Source organism: Doryrhamphus excisus, chromosome 8 (genome assembly GCF_030265055.1).
Source record: "Doryrhamphus excisus isolate RoL2022-K1 chromosome 8, RoL_Dexc_1.0, whole genome shotgun sequence".
NCBI classification, from domain to species: Eukaryota; Metazoa; Chordata; class Actinopteri; order Syngnathiformes; family Syngnathidae; genus Doryrhamphus; species Doryrhamphus excisus.
In genome coordinates, this window is record NC_080473.1 from 6307890 (window position 1) to 6328977 (window position 21088).

At 41.3% G+C, this 21088-nt stretch overlaps 1 protein-coding gene and 1 long non-coding RNA gene across 6 annotated transcripts in view; one reads left to right on the top strand and one right to left on the bottom strand.

Annotated features, from left to right (window-relative positions):
- The window catches only part of LOC131134288 (uncharacterized), a 45849-nt gene extending 35511 nt beyond the window's left edge, over positions 1-10338 (bottom strand). Inside the window, exons 1-2 of the long non-coding RNA XR_009131376.1 lie at positions 10118-10338; positions 3998-4084 (exon numbers count right to left, since the gene is read on the bottom strand). This is a non-coding gene — a long non-coding RNA (uncharacterized LOC131134288). The remainder of the gene's footprint in view (positions 1-3997; positions 4085-10117) is intronic.
- grik4 (glutamate receptor, ionotropic, kainate 4) overlaps positions 1-21088 on the top strand; it is a 272858-nt gene that overhangs the window by 184562 nt on the left and 67208 nt on the right. For 3 of the 5 annotated variants that reach the window (XM_058079390.1, XM_058079391.1, XM_058079392.1), the window contains 2 exons: positions 3987-4165; positions 10230-10283. In XM_058079390.1, the coding sequence (XP_057935373.1) occupies positions 3987-4165; positions 10230-10283 (233 nt within the window). The other 2 variants (XM_058079394.1, XM_058079393.1) reach the window with 2 other exon arrangements.

Here is a 21088-nt window from a genome sequence, read left to right on the forward strand (position 1 = left end):
TGTCCTACATTGACTACACTGGACTACACTGTCTTACACTGTCCTACAATGTCCTAAACTGTCCTATCCTAAACTGTCCTACATTATCCTACACTGTCCCAAACTGTCCTGTCCCACATTGTTCTACACTGTCCTACATTGTCCTACACTGTCCTACATTGACTACACTGTCCTACACTGTTTTACACTGTCCTACACTGTCCTAAACTGTCCTGTCGACAACTGTCCTACATTGTCCTACACTGTCCTACATTGTTCCACACTGTCCTACATTGTCCCCCAGCATGCGGACCATTATTATACTTATATATACTTGTCTCTCTTACGTGAATATAATGTGGAATGAGTGACAATGCCTTGTTTTTTACTTGTCTTTGTCTTTTTCAATTCATTTCCATCAAAATGTCCCTCATGGGACCTCACATGTAAAACTGTAGAAATATCATGAGAAGTGTCTTTACAGTAGAATAACACAATGAGGATTGTTTCTTAAAATGATAGTACACTGCCCTGAACATGATGGACACTCCGGATCAAAATTTTAAGACCAGTTGGAAAAATTGCAATAATTGACATTTTGAACTTCTGGGTCCTAAGGAGTTTCCAGCAGAACTGAAAAAGAAATTGAAAGACAAAAAAATGAGTAAGTAATTTATTGCACCCATCAGATCCTCCAGCCCTGAGCCACTTTACTTTTTTGTTCCATAACTCTCAGGATCTTTAAAGAAGTCTTGCTGCGCTCAATCTCAGCAGCATTGATCATCTGCAAGAGGCCTTGCTTGCTTTGCAGCTCAAAAATCAGCTCAATCAGAGATCATGACAGTGCCAATAACTGACAGAAAATGACACCTAATACCAATATTTTGCCCTTTAAAGACTGTGCATGTGTGACAAAAGTGCTCCCAATCTCAGTTCTCAGCAAGATGATTGTAATTTGCATTGTTTGCAGCATCATGCTGCTCTAACATACACGATGGTGACACATGAAAGACAACCTGGGGCTGCAAACATCCAGCATGGAGCCAAAAAATACGCTATTTTCTCAAGTAGAAATGCCTTTTTCCATGTCCTGTGTAAAAATTGCATTTGCGTTTTCAATGCACAGATGTACGGTAAATCCTAGGTCTGCTACTAAGTCTGTCGGTTTTGGAGTATATCTGTGTGAAAGTGGCTACAAGTCTTGCGGCATCTGTTTCGAAATACCCAACATATCACTTACATGTTTTTATGTTGAGCTGCATGTTTTCATTGGATGGAAACTAAACAAAATGCAATTCAGTCAGAACATGGTGAAGAGCATGAACTTCCCAGTGTGTGTGTGTTTGTGTCACTATATTTGTACACAGCCACGTCAAGCACAGTTCACCGTCGGATGTCATAAAGTCGACGTGAAATTGTACTTGATGTCCCTGCGAGCAGGCGGCGGAGGGTGGATGCATGCAAGCTAGCAAGCAAGCAGGCAGGCAGACAAGGAGGGTGATTTAGTCCAAGCTATTTCAAGCTCATCAAAGACGCTCTGTGTTGTAACTACAGAGGGAGCCGAACTGACAGGTTCAAGGCCTGGGAAGAGGAAGTCCAGTGTCACGGGCGGCCACATTGCAGGAAAACAAACACACGCTTGGTAATACACAGAGTAGAGACATCATTACAGATGCTGTTCGACATGATTTGCTTTGGCAGCCGTAGCCATGCCACTGATACACTGGTGCACTTCGGACTCATGCACAGCCCTTGGGAACTCATGAACTATATACCAGGTGATATGTTGCATCAATAAATGTACAGATTTTTGCATTTAATTCATGAATATTTTATAATAATCATGAAAAAGGTAAAAAAATGGAATTCTAAACAACTACTATGAAAAAATAATGAAATTTGGAAAAAAATAGCAGATTTCACAATGCCCTATATACTGTATGTAAGAAAAAACATAAGTAAAGTACACAAACTGGGTTCTTGAAGCTACACACTCAAAATACAGTGCAATCTTGGTTAGTGTCATTAATTTGTTTCAGGAAGTCAGACTCTAACCAAAACGGATGTTAACCAAAACAATTTTTCGTCTGACAAATCCAATGAGTCCGTTCCGGAAAGCCAAAAATGTTAACACAAAACGTGTTTTTATAGTTTTACAATTTTACTCTTCCATGCAGAAAGCCACTTGATGTTTGATCTGTTAAAACAACAAAAATCAACTACCAGAAGTGCAGAGTACATGTGTAGGCCTACTTTGAAATAATTTAAAGACTGAAATATATTGGCTTTTTTTGAGTCATTGCCTTGTTTGCATAAAATTCTAAGAAAACATAGCCAACTTTAACATAAAAAGCATCCATAATCTCCACTGCTTGTTGTCATTAGTGTCACAGGCCCGATGGCCTCCTGACTGTGATGCCGACATGCAAACCAAAAGCCTCAAAGATAGTTATTATGTTAATAACAAAACCATAAGTGTTTCATGTTCTGATGTTCTTGCATGACTGCGTGTGGTCTGAAGATAAGTTTGATATAAACGAGAGGAATTTGGTGGTGTTTTCTGACTTCCCTTTATGGCAAATGAAGCAAATAACCTCTCAGCAGGGTTTCTTTGCTTTCATGTAAGGATGCAAAGTGACTAGTTAAATGCTGCCAGGAGCCGTTGGATCGAGTTGTCCATGTTTTAATTAAGGCAAATCCCTTTTAATCTCATTGGATGCTTGTCTATTAATACCAACGTGTAGAAGATGGCAAGTGAGACTACGGACGCAATTTGTGGTGGGGGGGTGCATGTCCCCGATTTTGAAAAGGCAGTTTTGGTCCCCTGTTGTGTTTTTTTGTCCAAAAACAATGTTATGCTTTATTAAACATGTACATTACGTATTGCAACATGACTGTACAGTCCGATATATAAGCCACACCTACTAGGCTTAGAGGAAAAAACAGATATGAGGTGCACAGGTGTATTGAAATGCCATGTCGTGAAATGCCATATTGTGGCGTGCACAAGTCCATGAGGACCAGTCAGCTCTTTTTTTGACAGGAGCCAATAATGAACTATATAAGCTGACTATAACACTCTGACTCCCGGTTTCATCTTGCAAACATTAAAAGTCATCACACAGCAACTTAACCCTCAAAGGTTATAACTCATATGTACCGATGTGAGTTTACAACATTTTAAATGCACTTTTTTAGAACCATTTAATTAGAGGAGATAAAAAGCATATAATGTTGCAATGCTGCATCTGTCCACCAGAGGGACCCAGAGCCCAAAGCTCAGAGGGAGGCTGACATCAATGCAGTACCCCACTGAATGCATTCCTCAGATGCAATGCCATACGGGAAAACTTTAAAATGTTTTAATTTTATTGCAAATTCATATTGTTTGTAGATTATTCATATTTGAGTGTTAAATTGCTGTGTGATTAATTTAGTGTTGTAAGACAAGTGTTCTTGACGATGACACCGTGAGTCAGACTATGTTGTTAACTGTTCTATATAATGACGTCCTGCAATGTCCAGTGGATTGACAAGTTTGTTGTGAATGCACCGGCAGCTTGTGATTGACTCCTACGAAAGATCGAACCGCCATTTCCTCCCTGACTCGGGAGCGGCACATCATTCAAAGCGCAGGTCTTCTTTCCAACCAGTTTCTCCGGCAGGTGATTTCATTGACGAGGTCCTTCCCCCAAACCAAAGGAGGGTTCAACATTGAAATCACCTGCTTTAGGGACCGGCTGGGAAGAAAACCTGTAGTGTCTCGGCCCCCCCGTGGCAGGAGTTTGACACCCCTGATTTGAACCATTAGTAGTAGTTTAGAAGTAAAGGAGATGTCACAAGATTCCAATTTAGCCATAAATTAGCCTCAGCGCTGTATATGCTTTGCCGTGGTTGCACTCGGCACGCAACCAATTACTCTTGTGCAAGTTTAACTTTTTGTTAAGGTTATCCTTGTAGAGCTTGCCTTCATTATAAGTCATCAAGTGTATGTGTGTGTGTCTCAGGCTTATTGAACCTGGAGCAGCTCCTCAGGCAGTTCCTCATTTCCAAGGAGACGCTGTCAGTGCGCATGCTCGACGACAGCCAGGACCCCACGCCGCTCCTGAAGGAGATACGAGACGACAAGACCGCCACCATTATAGTTGACGCCAACGCCACCATGTCCCACATCATTCTGGAACGGGTGAGTGCGGTCCACAAACAGAAACATTCCACATCCCGAGGACTGGAGGAATGCTGGCGGCAAGAAGTGTTGAAGGCTAAAACTTATTCAATATGTAGAGTATTCTTCTTCTTTTACTTCAAGAAATACTTTGTTTGGCTTCCATTCTGATCTATTGAGGTGTAGCTTGTATTTCCCACAGGAGACAAAGACAAAGAAGGAAAGTGTTTTTTTTTCCTTACTGCCATAATCCATTTGTTGTCTCGAATCACAAGAAAGATAAATTGTCCTATTTTTGGCTGGGTCTGGCAGCATCATCAGTCTGCACTCACAAAAATTGTCCGAAATAAAGGCAGCCGAATTGAGTTAGAAAATACAACAAATAAATACATATATAAATAAAATGTGCTGTGACATGCAGAAATATTAAGTAAAATCATAACAGCATACAATTGAGTTTCAAAGCATGAGTCATCATTTCTAAATGCTGTGTCTCTGACAAGCACGTTGATTCGCTGCCCAGCGAACAATTTAAAGCTCCTGATATGATAAGATGTACTCCAATGACGTAAACACACAGGCGTCTAACCCAGGAGTCTCAATTTGGGGCCCGCTGCTCTTTTTATTGGCCCTTGGTGCATTTCTTAAATATACTTTAACATCAACAGCAAAAATGAAAAAATCTGGATACATTTTACAAGAAAGCCAAAATATTAAGAGAAAAAATTGTAATCGAACTAGAAAATGTTGTGATTTTAGGAGAATAAGATCATAATATTATGAGGCAAAATTCAATAAGCAGTAATAGTAGGAATTGACCTATTTTTCATCGAATATTATGAGAAACACAGCAATGAATAAAGTTGAAATAAAAAAAAATAGGTTGCAGAAAAGTTTTATGACAATAAATTTCAAATATTTTTGAAAGAAGTTTAAAATTTACAAGAATGTTGAACTAGTTGGAAATTGTAAAAAATACATTTAAAAAACAGCATAAATGGGAAAGAACTAAAATAAAATTGTACTAAAATAAATCAAAATATTTAAAGAAAAAAATCCACATTTCGCAGAGAAAAAAGTTTGCCATTTTTATGATATCAAACTCATACTATAACAAGGAAAACAATATCATTTTACTACGAGAGAGCTGAAATATTAAAGAAAAAATGTTACTTCTAAAAATTAGGCTGAGAAAAAATGTATATTATTATGGAAGTAAAGTCAAATTATTATGTGAAGAAAGCTATAATCTTACAAAAAGAAAATGAATGAAGATTATTGAAAAAGAAAGTATTTAAAATTTTTGGAAAATACAAAAAACATGTTCATGTGCTTTTTCACCCATTTGACAAAGGTGAGATGTTGCTTTTCCTTGAACTATACATACGTAACTCATTAGCGTATCTGCATGTGTTGCTTTACGAAATGTCAAAGTGACCTTTGCATTATTTCATTTCTCACTATGTGGCCTCCGCTGGAAAAAGTTTTGACACCCCTGGTCTAAGCAAACGACACAAACGCAATGAATGAAAAATGCCCCCACAGTTAGTCCAAAAGACAATGAAAGCATGGAGCATTAAATAAGTATAAATATGGTACATTAGCGGTGCGTAGACCATTAAATAAGGAAAACAATTGCTAGCGACTGCCCGTAGAGTAATATTGAGGTTACCAATGGGGGGGGGGGGGGGGGGGGGGTGAGTTCAGACCGACTAAAATGTATACAGTCCGTATACAGTCCCATGGTCCCATGGTATGCTATTGTTCAAAAATCAACTAACTACAGCGATGATTTTGAATTGTGTTCCGGAAGAACATTTTTACGACATCATTAGTGAGCAGTAAACTTTGTCTCCAGCAGAACAATATGAGCCTTACGTCGTCCTCTACAGCACATGCTCATAATTAACCTTTCAGAACACGAGTAACACTTTGGACACATTTAAAATGCTGAAGCTCCACTTGACTGGAGACTTAATGTCTCTAAGAGCCTTGATGGCGTCAATAAAGGCGATCGTTGGAGCTGCGAAGTGCAGATGTTTGGCAGTGGCATATGGCCTCCATGTAATTAATACACACCTCATTATTTTTGCAAGACGATGGATGGATGGATGGATGGGGAGATTGAGGGTGACGTCAAGTGGATGCATAATGAGGTTGGAAGAGGCGAAGCGTTTCTTTCCGTTTTCTCATTCCCTTTTTCCTCAGAGTCTCCTCAATCAAGCTTTCGGGCTGCCATCAGTGGTCATCCAGTTGCCATAGCAACCCTGACAACCACGGGCCAAAGAGCAGTGGGAGCCCACAGTGGGATGTCTCTCACTTCTTGCCGCCTTTTGTAACCCATCAATAACGCTCAGACCGAGCTATGAAACCGAAGTTTACTTCCAGGAATTGGAGCGGTTACAAACATTTGGCATTTAGATTGATGTGATGGCACCAAAAAGTATCAAGTGTCTAGAAAATATGTCCTACAATACCGGTCAAATGTTTTGGAACGCAGAAATTCTTCAGTCATTCATTGAAATTCAAGTCCAATGAATAGCTAGAAATGGTACAAAGGTAAGTGGTGACCAAATACTGGCATTATATTTATATAATTTATGTTATTTTGTGGCAGCACGGCGGTCGAGTGGTTAGCGCGCAGACCTCACAGCTGGGAGACCAGGGTTCGATTCCACCCTCGGCCATCTTTGTGTGGAGTTTGCATGTTCTCCCTGTGCATGTGTGGGTTTTCTCCGGGTACTCCGGTTTCCTCCCACATTCCAAAAACATGCTAGGTTAATTGGTGACTCCAAATTGTCCATAGGTATGAATGTGAGTGTGAATGGTTGTTTGTCTATATGTGCCCTGTGATTGGCTGGCGACCAGTCCAGGGTGTACCCCGCCTCTCGCCCGAAGACAGCTGGGATAGGCTCCAGCACCCCCGCGACCCCTGTGAGGAATGAATAAATTAATGTTAATTTGTTATTAATGCGCTAACTTTGACGGCACTACTTTTTAATGATGACCATCACTTCATAGAGGACAGGTTTTTGTTGTGACTTTGTGTTTGGCAGGTGCTCTTTTCTTAGTTTGTTTTGAAATTATTCTTGAAACATTAGATTTTTTTTGATTGTGCCAATATTTTAAACAAATGATTCAGAAGAGGAAAATCCAGTTTAGGGCTTCAAAATAAAAATGATGTCGTGAAACGTGTTCCCAGCAGAGCTTCCATCAAGCCCTTTTAAACTCTACAAATTCCAGCATCAAGACGAGGCTTTGGCCAACAAACTTCCAACTATTTTGGGGCCATTTTATGAAGAATATTAAAGTGTCCCCTGCATACTTTAATTTTTGTATGTGCAGGCTTTGGTGGGCACCCCCAGCCTAAACTTGCAGATATCAATGCTTGACAAAGGTGCTATACTTGATAAGTGTCTCAATATGTAGTCCCTATGTTCCTGTCATTTGTTTCATCCGCCATGCTTTTTGTCTCCCTTTGTGTTCCACTGTGGATGTCAGGAGACGTCATTTAGACAAGGCTGGTAAAAGTCAGCACCCTCCCATCCCAAGCGAATACTAAACATATCACAGCAGTGTGCCGACATTTTTGCCAGGCCAGGATGATGATAAGAGATGCCAGGCTTGTCCAAAAGGGACCCTCCTTTTTTGGATCATCCTTTTGTCATGCAAGACATCCCCCCCCCCCCCGCCCCCGCCCCGCCATGTACATCCTCCATCCAAACCCTCACTGGACAAAGGTTTGGCTCTGTGTTGCGTTTAGCATTCCGAGGGGTTTAGGTCAGCGGTGTTAGCACGGTGAATGTAATCTCGTTCAGTCAGAGAACGGCTGCACAGACCTCGAGCAGGATCGACTTGCTACAGCGTGCAACCTCGCCAAAGGCTTGCTAATTGAACAATCTTCCATTCCTTCAGCATTACTTCCTTTTGCTTAACAGGATTGCGTTAGCATGGTTAAATACCCAAAGGGGTCTTTCAAAGACATCTTAAGAAGGATTTGAAATTGTGAGGAATTGTGCTTGGAATGGTGCTTCTATGATGATAAGTGCATTTCTGCTTCTCTCTGTGTTATGATTATCAGTAACAGTAACACTTTCAGCAATCTAAATGATTAGTTTATTTTTAGGAAATGAACAGTTACAACTTGGGGCACTGTCCCCGATCAACACTGACCAGAGCTGCTGTGCATGCGTATCACAAGGAAACCTTTTTTAAGTGGTCAAACTCTTCAAATGTGCATCTCTTTTGAAGGAATCATTGGTGTTTTAATAACAATTCCATTGGTATCACGAGTCAAGAGCGATATTGGTTCATTTATCCTAAATGATTCAGTGACTTAAAACGTTTCATTCTCTTTTTATCCAAAAATTTAGTCTGGGAAATAAACAGCTGGGTACTGGACAGTGCAGGTGACGTTTGGTAGATTCCTCTTGTTTTGGGGAAGGGAATCGGGTATAAATTACATATGGACATAAACATGTAAACAACAATTAACAGGATGCACATTTTATTTGAATCAAGTGCAACCAAGACTTCAGGTTGAATCAAATCAAGTCTGTGATTCATTCTGATAAAACAGGACTTGAACTTTGAACTTTGAATTTGATACCGCATTTTTTTCGGGGGGAAATAGTGTCATTGGTTCCCATTGGTTTAACATCAAGTCAAAACAAAAGCTGTGATCGACCCACAGCCCTTGGTCAGTACAACCCTACTACCAAGTATTTCAGAACATTTTCATTGTTTTGATCATCACAAAGTCCAGGGAAGAAAATGGAGTATCACTTAATGTCAGCCTCGTGATGCCACACTACTAATTACATGTACACAGTAAATCCGGGTCAGATTTAAGAGAGATTTCATCTGCTAATAGATATTAAAGTGAATTTATATACCTTTTATTTTGTCCTGATGCTCCGATCTTTGAGTCTGAAAATTCGGACTTAACTTTCAAAGTGATACGATGTGGTCCAACACCACTGTATATAAAGTATATACGTTGAAATCCAGTATAAAGTGGTGAGTAAAGTGAATTAATGTCCGACGTGTTGGGCGTCTAGAGTCCCTCTTTACAGGACAAAAACTCACAACTGGGCAACATCCATCCATCCATCCATTTTCCTCCGCTTATCCGTGTCCAGGTCGCGGGTGCAGCAGTCTCAGTAGGGAAGCCCAGACTTCCCGATCCCCGGCCACCTCCTCCAGCTCCACCGGGAGGATACCAAAGCGTTCCCAGGCCAGCTGTGAGACATAATCCCTCTAGCATGTCCTAGTCTGCCCCGGGGCCTTTTCCCAGCTGGGCATGCCCGGAACACCTCACCAGGGAGGCGTCCGGGAGGCATCTGGACTAGATGCTCGAGCCACCTCAACTGACTCCTCTCGAATTTCGTGGACAAAATACTACAATTTAAGATGTAAATGTAGGTCAGTACTTCCAGGAGTTAGGCCAGCGGAGCAGGCTTTGCAGGCCCTCAAGCTGCACCACTGACTCTGATAATATTAAAAAGTGTATTTAGAAGGTTGTAAATAAGTTTTCTATCCTCAAACTATAAAAATATTCTATTTATAAACAAGGAATCCTGGTCATGGTCGCGTCTGGAGCCGATAACCGCCATAAACAAGGGAGTACTGTACATGTACCTTGACACACCTGATATTTTGTTTTGATATTAAGTTTTTCAAGGTCATTATAGTCTTTGTTGCCAGATGTCGGGAGTATTGCGTCTGATTGTTCCAATACCCTCTTTCGGGGCTAATGACAGCGACTCTGGAAAGTTCACCATCTCCTTCACAGGCGCTCTCCGCTGTGACTTTGATTTAATCAAATTGTCAGACGCTCGTCGAGCGGCATACTAATTCACCTCAGAAATTTAATTGCTCCCCCACCCACGAGCCGCAGTCTGATAAATGTCTGTTCTTATCAAGGCTGGGATTTGATCAGTGTGCTGCAGAGTGGAGCTCGAGTTCACTGACCTTTCACCCCTTCTTATCCGTTGCTCTCTCCGGCTCTACGTTGCAATTTGTCTTCATGCCTTTTCTCTCCGAATCCAAATCTTTCATTTACTTTCCCCTCTTTTGTCTGCAGGCATCGGAGCTGGGGATGTTGTCGATCTACTACACCTACATCTTCACCTCTCTGGTACGTTGCTCTTTGCTTTTACCCAAATGCAGTGGAAGATCTAGCATCTATACACCAATACACCAAAGCTCCTGCAGTGGTGCAAGAGCTTATGCAAACATCCATTCCCGCTATCAGGGGGGGCAGTGCCGCACCTGCAACATGCTTTTAGTTGTTATTCCTCACTTCAATCAATGATTGGATGGATGATTTTAAGCTGACAGGAGCTGAGACAGATATGTGACACCCGATTATCCAATGTCAGTGCTGAGTGTTGTCGCTGTCACAGGCATTCGTACGTGCTTACTTTCTTATTTCCTCCACATGTTTTCCCCTTACTTGTTGGTTATGATTTGTTTAGCTGCATATTGGCTTTGTAGATGGGTATCGCATGGACCCAGGAAACCAATAAATGTGGCAAATGAATGCAACATAACATTTTTACAGCGTGTTCTTATGAAAACTGAATTTCAAAAGACAGGACTGTGTCCTGCAACTTACAGGTGTTTCTTTTAACTGTCTTAGAAGCGTTGTCATGGTATAAGCAGGTGCCCAGCTTGTACATTCCAGTGCTCCTTTTGGATTGACTATGTAAACAAAGCTTCCTCGTGTGGGTTTTTCCCATTGTTTACTGCCACGGCTCCTCTCCCGTGGACGTAGCAGGTGTAGGTTGTGAAAGCTTTACTGAGGCTAAAACACATGGAATGAACGATAGTTCTTCTCCATCCATTCACTTTGAATGGCGGCACTGTCCTAACCTAATCCTAATTTATCCTATCTGTCATTGTGGGGCAACCAATGCAACCACTTGGCCACAGGTTTGTCTCCTTGACATTTAGAGACACACCCGTACCACATTTGGCCCCAACTTGTCTCACAGGCGACAATAAAAGACCCCAGTTGTGCAAAAATGCCTTCTGAATGCCTACCATTTGGGGTTTAGTAATACTGGACGTGAGGCATATTGAAGAGAGCTCTAATCTGATAATAATATACGACAGTCACTTTTATTACCAATGTTGATCTGAAGTCAGAGGAGAACTTCAATGTCAAGCAAGTAGAGGGGTTTGGAGGGGAAGAGACAGGAAGATTGTGAGTGCGAGTCTCTACAGTAGACAGTAACCTGTTTTTTTCAAAACATGTAACTTGTATGTAGGTCAACTAAATATTATTATACTTTAAATTAAAAAAATACACATAATAATAGATGTCCGGTACTAAAAAAAACAACAACCTGCCACTGCATGAGAAAATACAGAAGAATATAAAATGATCCACATGTTAAAAAAAAAAAACGATATTACAGTCATAAAATTTCTTAAAAAGACTTATAATAATAGTAATACTAACATAGAACTTTTGTTGATGTACTTGAACATTCTTGCAAATTGTTGTGTTTTCCAACTTTAGGTCCTGTTACAAAGTACCTCGATTTGCTCTTTTATAAGTATGGATGGTTATACGAGCTCGTCAACTAGCTGATGGTTGAGGTTAGAGGTTACAGACTTTAAGTGAGACTCTGTCATAATTAAGAACATCCAGAAATAAATTATACTCCCTGTAGGCTCATTCACTGCTGTGACCTTTGACACTTTGTACTGTACTCTTATTCCACCATTTACTGTACTGCTATCTTGGCAATAATGCTTTTTGGTTGTTTCGTGACTGTTAGCACTTATTTTTCTGGACAGATTGACTCTTGGGGTTTATGTTCCGAGACCATATTAAAAGTATAAAAATAGTATAAAAGTATAAAAATGTATATTTTTGCTCCTACCCCTCAATTCTCCAAGCTAAAGCTACAAGCTAAATGCACAGTCTAGTTTTTAGCCCTGAATATGCCTCTCAGACTTTTTAAAGTCCAAAATGTATGGATATTCACCACTAAGGAATGATAATGAAACCGAGTGATAGAAGAGGCAGAGACTCCCTAGCCCAGGGGTGCACCCCAGGGGCCATTTGTGGCCCACAGCTGTTTTTTTTTATTGGCCCACAGCACTTTTTACAAATATAATTTAACATAATTTGAAAACTAAAAAAAACATGTAACATACAAAAATACAAAAATCAGCAGTAATGAAGTCAGAATATTAAAAGAAAAATGTGCATGCGTGGGTTTTCTCCAGATACTCTGAACATGGATGGGTGAAACGATGGATGGATGGATGGGTTGGATGGATGATGGATGAAACAATGGATGGATGAAACGATGAATGAAACGATGGATGGTGGATGGGTTGGATGGATGATGGATGAAGCAATGGATGGATGGATGGATGAATGAATGAAAGGATGGATGGATGATGGATGAAACAATGGATGGATGGATGGATGGATGGATGAAACAATGGATGAAACAATGGATGGTGGATGGGTTGGATGGATGAAACAATGGATGGATGGATGAATGAAAGAATGGATGGATGAAACAATGGATGGATGGATGGATGGATGGATGAAACGATGGATGGTGGATGGGTTGGATGGATGAAAGAATGGATGGATGATGGATGAAACGATGGATGGATGGATGAAACAATGGATGAAATGATGGATGGTGGATGGGTTGGATGGATGAAAGAATGGATGGATGGATGGATGGATGAAACGATGGATGGATGGATGGATGAAACAATGGATGGATGGATGGATTGATTGGATGGATGGATGATGGATGAAAAGATGGATGGATGGAGGTTTCTGACTGTTGCTTGTAGTGTTGGGTCTGAGTGGGTATGAGACGAGTCACTGAGGGGACAATAGTGCTTCATGGCTTCTGCATCATGTCCCAAACATGGCCTGATATGCAGCGATGGGAGCGGATTATTTCTGTGTGGAAACAAAGGACAGCAAAGCGTGACAAAGAGAAGTGAATATTTCAAGGGGCTGGAAGATGGACGTCGCCCACTCGTCGTAATGAGACAGACATAAATCAGCTTGAAGTGAACTGTGTCTGCGCCGCAATTAGAGGAAAGCGATTTGAACCTCATTAACTTCAACTATAGGGAAATGAAAGGGTGCATTTCATGATGACAAACTTTTGCTTTGATGTCGTCTGAAATAGGAGGACAGTCGGAGTCCATGTCTGTCACTAAGGTCACAGCCAATATGGCCGTGCATAGCCCAGCATCTCTTACAGATATGACATTTTGTAGTTATTATTTTGTTAATATCAGATCTGGTTTAAAATTTAGCAGTGCTAACGTTTTTATCACCAATCCTTGACTTGTCCCTGAGATATCTAGACAACCAGAGTCTACACACACCTCCCAGCCGGGTGGAGGTTCTTGCATCGAGACTCTTCTTACAGAGCATTTTCCTTGCTAATATGAGGTCTTTCGTGATTACTATGGACGGGTTACGGCTCCACATCAGCCACAGAAAGGGACGTTTGGACTGCAATGTCATAAGACATGACTAAACGGCCCTCTGGTCACAAATGAGATCTGTTTATTTGTAGGGATCGCCGTTAACGGTGCTCATGGGACAAAAACATTACAAACACATTAGTCGACTATGAACAAAATAACAAATCCAACATACTTAGTCATAGACAGACCTAGTGTTCTATATGTCCTTCATGTGGTCTGGGTCCAGTGTGAGTTCATTCAGGTATCATCAGGTATATGTTCCAGAGATGTTGGACCGGAGCTGGTTCGTAACCAGAGGACCACCTGTATGAAAATGTAATTCATTTAAAAATGATCATGCCGTTTAAGGACAAGCAATGATAAATGCCTGGCTTCCTTAAGAAGGTAATGTGAGATTAAATATACATGAAATGTAATCTATAATACAATGTTAATACATGCATATTAAGTGCAAGTGGTTCGCTTATGACTCTAAAGTGAATCTGAGGTCATGTAATTGCTTATGATGCACAATTCCACTGCGTCCCTTCAACTTATGGCCATAAATTAGTAGGCTCCATCCTTCGTCAGAGTTTTGTTTCATTTCTTCTCCTTTTTGTGTTTCCTCCAAGTTGTGTTGTCTCCTTCTGTCTGCTTTACCGATACTTCATTCCATTCCATTTTCTTCCGCTCATCCGGGTCTGAGTCTCGAGGGCTGCAGATGCCCGAGCCACCTCAACTGTCTCAATTGAAGTAGTAGCGGCGCTACTCCTCCAGGATGGCCGAACTCCACGTAGTAGCTCCGCGTAGTAGCGCCATGTACTAGTTCCACGTAGTAGCTCTATGTACTAGCTCCACGTAGTACCTCCACGTACTAGCTCCATGTAGTAGTAGCTCCACGTAGTAGTAGCTCCACGTTGTAGCTCCAGGTAGTAGCGCCACGTAGTAGTAGCTCCACGTAGTAGCTCCACATACTAGCTCCACGTAGTAGCTCCACGTAGTAGCTCCACGTAGTAGCTCCACGTAGTAGCTCCACATTGTAATGCCACGTAGTAGCTCCACGTACTAGGTCCACATACTAGCTCCACATAGTAGCTCCACGTAGTAGCTCCACGTAGTAGTTCCACATAGTCGCTCCACATAGTAGCTCCACGTAGTAGCTCCATGTAGTAGTAGCTCCATGTAGTAGCCCCATGTAGTAGCTCCATGTAGTAGTAGCTCCACGTTGTAGTCTCACGTAGTAGCTCCACGTAGTAGCTCCACGTAGTAGTTCCACGTAGTAGCTCCACGTAGTAGCTCCATGTAGTAGTAGCTCCACGTCGTAGCCCCACGTGGTAGCTCCACGTAGTAGCTCCATGTACTAGCTCCACGTAGTAGCTCCATCTTGTAGTTCCACATCGTAGCTCCATGTTGTAGCTCCACGTAGTAGCTCCACATAGTAGTTCCACATTTACGAACTACTACATGGAGTAGTTCCACATATATGAACTACTACATGGAGCTACTACGTGGGGCTCCACATAGTAGCCCCATGTAGTAGCCCCACATAGTCGCTCCACGTAGCAGCGTGCCACCAATCCCGTACTCCCTGAGCACCCCCCAAAGGACACCGCGAGGGACACGACCAGATGCATTTTCCAAGTCTACCAAGCCCATGAAGACCGGTTGAGCAAATGGCTACTGACACTTCATTTATCTCCGACCCTGACATCTCTGACTAACGATGTGCCGCGGCGCTTCGTTGCCTAGTCTATTTCCCATGAGTCATTGCAAGACGCTCATCAACGTCCTGCCACCGCTCACCTGTCAGGCTGAGCTTTTTGTACCATCTTGCTTCCTGTTTTCATTCTATTTTGGTGGGTTTTCATCCATCATTTGTTTTGTTCGGGGCGGCCCTCCAAATGACACTCAACAAACAACTTGGTATTGCTCGTATCTGTCATGAGCTGAACTTTAAGATCTTGAAATTATTTTTGGGCTATTCATTTCTCAAATATTCTTCTCCAATCTGTCTGAATCCATTTGTGAACACTTGTTCTTGGCCGAGGTAGCACATCACCTCACAGGATGCTGGTTAGACAGCATGACGATGCCCAGGTGTGCCTCAGGCTGACCACAATAAAAGGCCACTCCAAAATTGTCAGTGCAGATGGTGATAATAAAATGTGTGATGCGTTTCCTGTAACATCTTCTCTCATTAAATCCGCTTTATGGTTAATATCCATCCATCTATTTTCTATGCCACTTTTTCCTTCAGGAGACTGGCAGGGGTATGCTGGAGCCTTTTACTGTTACCAGTGTATAGTGCAAGACCTAATAGACGGGTGAAACCTTGGTCTTTGTGTGACAAGAAGCATGCATTGAAAGGGAACGGCAGCAGCAGACTTTTCAAGCTTTGCTTTTACGGCTTTGTTGTGGCTGCAAGCGTGAACAGCCGACTTCATGTGGCTTCCCAGCAGCAACTTAACACAGCATACACACACAAACACACACAGTGCGTGCGTTACCTTCAGCCGATGGTGTGTGTACATACAAAGATGATGAAAGGACTCACACACGCAAACACACGCACTCCTGGCAAACACATTTTCGGTCCCGCTGGCATTCGCCGTCTTTGCTCCATGGCTTCCGTCTAAGTGATTTGTTCCTCGCCACCCGAGCTACTCGGCGGGATTGAATAAATCACATCAAGTTGCCAGTGTCTCATCATATGATGGGACCCCAAATGTCATTTGGAAGTTAGCTGAGCACAGGATGGGACCGGCCTGCGACCCATTGGAAGCAGCATCATTGGAATCCATGTAAAAATAAAAGACGCCACTGCGCTCGTCACACTGGTGTGCACGTTTTAGATGTGCCCAGGCCAATTAGAAACATTTGCACAGACATACACTCTTGAGAAGAATTTGCAAGAATTTACATTTTGCACTGTTGAACCTCAAGGAGTTCTAATTGGAGTTTCAAAATACAAAAAAAAAAATGAGTAAGCAGTTTATTTCAAACAAGCGCTAAAGTGAAATAGGCTGATCAAAACTTTAGCACAACAGCCTTTGAAAGACAAAATCTTGGCAAAAATGTGGATTCAACGCCATTTTCTGTCAGGTATTCATACGATTTCTTGATGGCAAAGGCAAAAAACTTTCTCCCTTTGAATGCATAGGCAAGGCTTCACAGCACACCTTTGCTTCTGTGAGGTTGGACCAGTAAGAGTGTTACTGTGCAGTAAGTACCCAGTGCAGACCAATATCCATCACACTGATTCTGGGAGACAAAAGACATTGTTCCAGGAATGCTCTACCACAAAATTGGCCACTTGGATTTTGCACCAGCGCACCAAACATGGGACGTCGAAAGGTGGAAGGAAGTTTTATTTTGTGAGGAGAAAAATCAGACCGTTGATGGTCCTGATGGCGTCCAACGTCGCTGGGGAGCCATGACAAGGAGATGCTACCTGAGGTGTTTCCCACACGGCACAGTGCCATCATAATCTTGGGCTGCTTGAGCTGCAGATTGTGCAGGGGTGTCAAACAGTGACCCGCTATGTGGTGACGCAAGTTTGGTTGGAGTTCCAACTGTTTTTTTAAAACCCATTTTATAAATAAGTTTAAGGCTTGGTTTGTATTAAGTGAAGTTTAAACTGTTGAGGCTGGTGTCCCGGAAGTTAATCGTTATTTTTTGTCAGATGCCGACGTGCCCTCGAACCTTTTTTATTACCCAGATGGGATTCTGAGCTCAACATAGTCGATGCTTCTAATTATTTGTATGATTCATTATTTATATCACTTAAGAGCACAGCATGAGAATTTTTTTTTCCCCTTTTTCAGCTTATTATAACATTTGTAGAGTTGTTTTGCCCAATGGCACTCTCAGTTTTGCTTCCCTTCACAGCCAATCCTCAAGAACCTCTCCCTCGCCGCTGCCTTCCTCTTGGTGGCTCCAGCCTTGATTACAAAAATGTTATCAAGGTGATACAAAATTCAATTTCATGTGTTTATTGCTCCGGCAGAATTCAATATTTGAATGACTTCAGGTAGTTTTTATTTAAAACAAAAACAAAAAAAACATCCACCAACCTTGCCCCCCCATCTACAACGATGCATTCTAAAAAGCGTTTTGATTGTGGGGCTGCTTTGGAGGCTTCTTTGCGACTGTGGAAATAATTGAGGTTTAATTAATTCCCCTCCGTGCCTTTTGTAAAGTAATATTCCTCGTTTGGACACAAGGGCTGAGAAATAGAAAATAAAATAATGTGCTGTGTGACTAAAGGTGACGAAAGAGATGTTGTTTATAGAGAAAATTATAAATAATATGCACTTGCCTACCATTTGCATATACATACCAGGAATGACTCATTACCCTTTTATGCAGTATAGGTGCCAGTCGCCGTGGTCCATCATAAATTATGGACTAATATTATGATTTACTCTACCCCGGTGCTGTAATCCCATTTAGATCACACTTGATCTTCAACCTTCAATGAATTATGTAATCAAGAAAGAGTCAAGGTCATGGTTTGCACTCACGGTGGTTAGTTGTGGTATTTACTTTGCATAGTAACCGTGTTCAGCTAACAAGAAGAGACCTTGGTGGAGTTATTATATTAACAGACATTCAGATTCACGTGAATATGTACTGCTGTAATTAAGCATGCTGTGAAGATATGATGTGCTACATTTTTGTAATGACCATAATTCCTGATCATTGTCAATACTCTAATTCCGCAAAGAGGACGGGGCATTAATTGGAGATGGGCTGTTATTTATGTATGAAAAGTCACGCATCGGCATGAAATGTAGATGTTTACTGCGTGTAGCTTAAGTGTCCAAAACGATGCACGCCACCCAATTCAATGAGGGAAAAGGTCAGCATCATGTCCTCACATGCTGAACAGGATGAGGAAGGATTGATGCAGGCATCAGGATCTACAAGGACCGCAAATAAATCCTATATGAATAATTCTGTGGGTCAAGTTGAGATAGTATGATCCTGCATTTAGGAATGGGCTTTACTCCGGGTACTCCGGCTTCCTGCCCCATTCCAAAAACACGTTAGCCACTCCAAATTGTCCATAGGTATAAATGTGGTTGGAAATGGTTGTTTGTCTACATATATGTGCCTTGGGATTGGCTGGCCACCAGTCCAGGGTGTACTCAACCTCTCGTCCAAGGTCAGCTGGGATAGGCTCCAGCATACCTCTGCGATCCTAGTTAGAATAAGCAGCATAGAAAATGAATGGATGGATAGTTTTTACATATTTGCAAGTTGTAAGTCCAGCAAAATGTTTATTTTGTGGCCTTTTGTTAATTTATGGTTTTGGTTTTCATGCTCGATTATTATTTGTCCACGACCTGTGGCAATTTCATAATCATATGTTATGTTTGTGGCATTTGAATGTAAAACTGTGCATGTTAAAAATCCTTTAGCAGACCTCTTTACGTCACTTTTTGGGGGCATAATCTCCCCTCGCCCCCGCCTTCTTGGTAAAACTAGGTAACAGTCATGTTATATGTTACGTTTGTCTACTCATTCGCCATTTGCAATTATTTTGTGCATGTAAAACTGTAATTATTGTTTAGAAAATGTGTGTTGTTTTAACATTTTTGGGTGTCTGGAGCAGACTAATTGGATGTAGATTATTTCCTGTGGGAAAATTAGCTCTGCTTAGAGTCTGTTTTGGTTTGAATTGGACCTTCTGGACCAGACTAATGATGTTAACCAAGGCACCACTGTATAAAAGTAGATAAAGTGCACAACAGGGCTTCTTTGAACCACACACTGTCTGAAACAGGTTTGGACAAACACAGATCATTAGCATTAAACATAAAAAAGCATTTTCCCAGCAGGGTTTAACTAAAAGCACTTTTTAAAATGTCAAATATCAAGCTGGACTTTGGCCAACACGCTTCCAAAAGTACAAAACTGTGAGCTTCATTGGAAATTGTTGAGAAATGGAAAAACGTGGGTCAGTATTACTTTCGAGCTCGTTGGCCACACAATAGAAGCAGCTTCGTCTTTCTTTCCGCTGTTGTGTGCTAAGCGGTGCAAACACTTGAGTGTTTCATTGCACCGTTCCGTCTTTCATGGCCTGCTTTGTGTGAGGGGTTGCCGCGTGACGATTCTTCTCAGTCCTTACTTTCCCAGCTCACACATCCACTTCTGGATGTCTGAATGAGGAAGCCAATTGTACTACAGTCTATTATCTTCTTAATCCCTGGCCGCGAGTCTCACAGATCACTGCCACCTCTTGCAAAAACAAAGTTGGAATTGTTTATTGACTTGTTTTTTATGCTCTATTAACTTACTAACTTCCAATGTCAAAACCACGTGGCGGATAACCGCTCTCCGAAACTTCCTTTTTGTTTTTCTATTGCGCTTATGCTATTGATTTTCCATTGCTGAGTAAAGAAGGGAATGTCGTGCCACAACACAATAGGTTTGCTTGGTTATCGGCCCAGTCATAATGTCCTTCAACTTGTTAACAACCGGCACAACAGCGCCTCTGCTGGTTACAGCCAAGTAGGGTGCTCCAATTTGAGTCAATTCCTCCGAGATATGATGTCACACAATCAATACAATATATTAATTATACAGAAGGTATGAAAAAGTATCTGAACCTTTTGGAATTTCTCACATTTCTGCATAAAATCACCATCAAATGTGATCTGATCTTTGTCAAAATAGATGGTTTTGTATCCTTTCCCAGCTTTATACAAATCAACAATTCTTGATCGGAGGTCTTGAGACAGCTCTTTTGAGCGAACAATGGTGCACATCAGACTATGCAAGACAATATTATTTATTCCTCCCCTTTCTGTCATTGTTTGCGTGCTATCCTCATTAAAATATGAAAACCTATAAATGTTTGGGTGGTTTTAGTTAAAGCAGACACTGCTTTTTCATTTGTGTGATTTTGACAAAGATCAGATCACATTTGATGGTGATTTTATGCAGAAATGTGAGAAATTCCAAAAGGTTCAGATACTTTTTCATACCATTGTACGTACGTACTTTTTACCATCCAGCGATACCTCGGTCAGACGAAAACCGAATTGTACAAAAAGCAAAACAATTTTTCCCTAATTTGTCCAGGTGATGCTTCCAGACAGCAACAATTACGTATAAAAACATAGAGGGATTGATGGTAGTTTTACAAGCATTACTTGCTGAATGAAAATGATAAATGAATATTTAAAATCACTTTTATTGGGAAAAAGCGGTAGAAAATGAATGAATGAATGAATGAATGCTGGCACTGACAATTTTCTTTGGCTTGACTCAATAAAATAAAGCACCAAGATGGAGGCCCCCGATGCTTGGGGTGCTTGATCTGTTTATTGCAGTTAAGTGGTTCCTGACATGACCGTGATAAGTCAATTATCACATAGTTGGAACATAGAAAATATGTTTACTGCCTTTTTAATATGTCTTTTAACATCATTAGAGCCCTATAGACATGAAATAACACCCCTAGAGTTA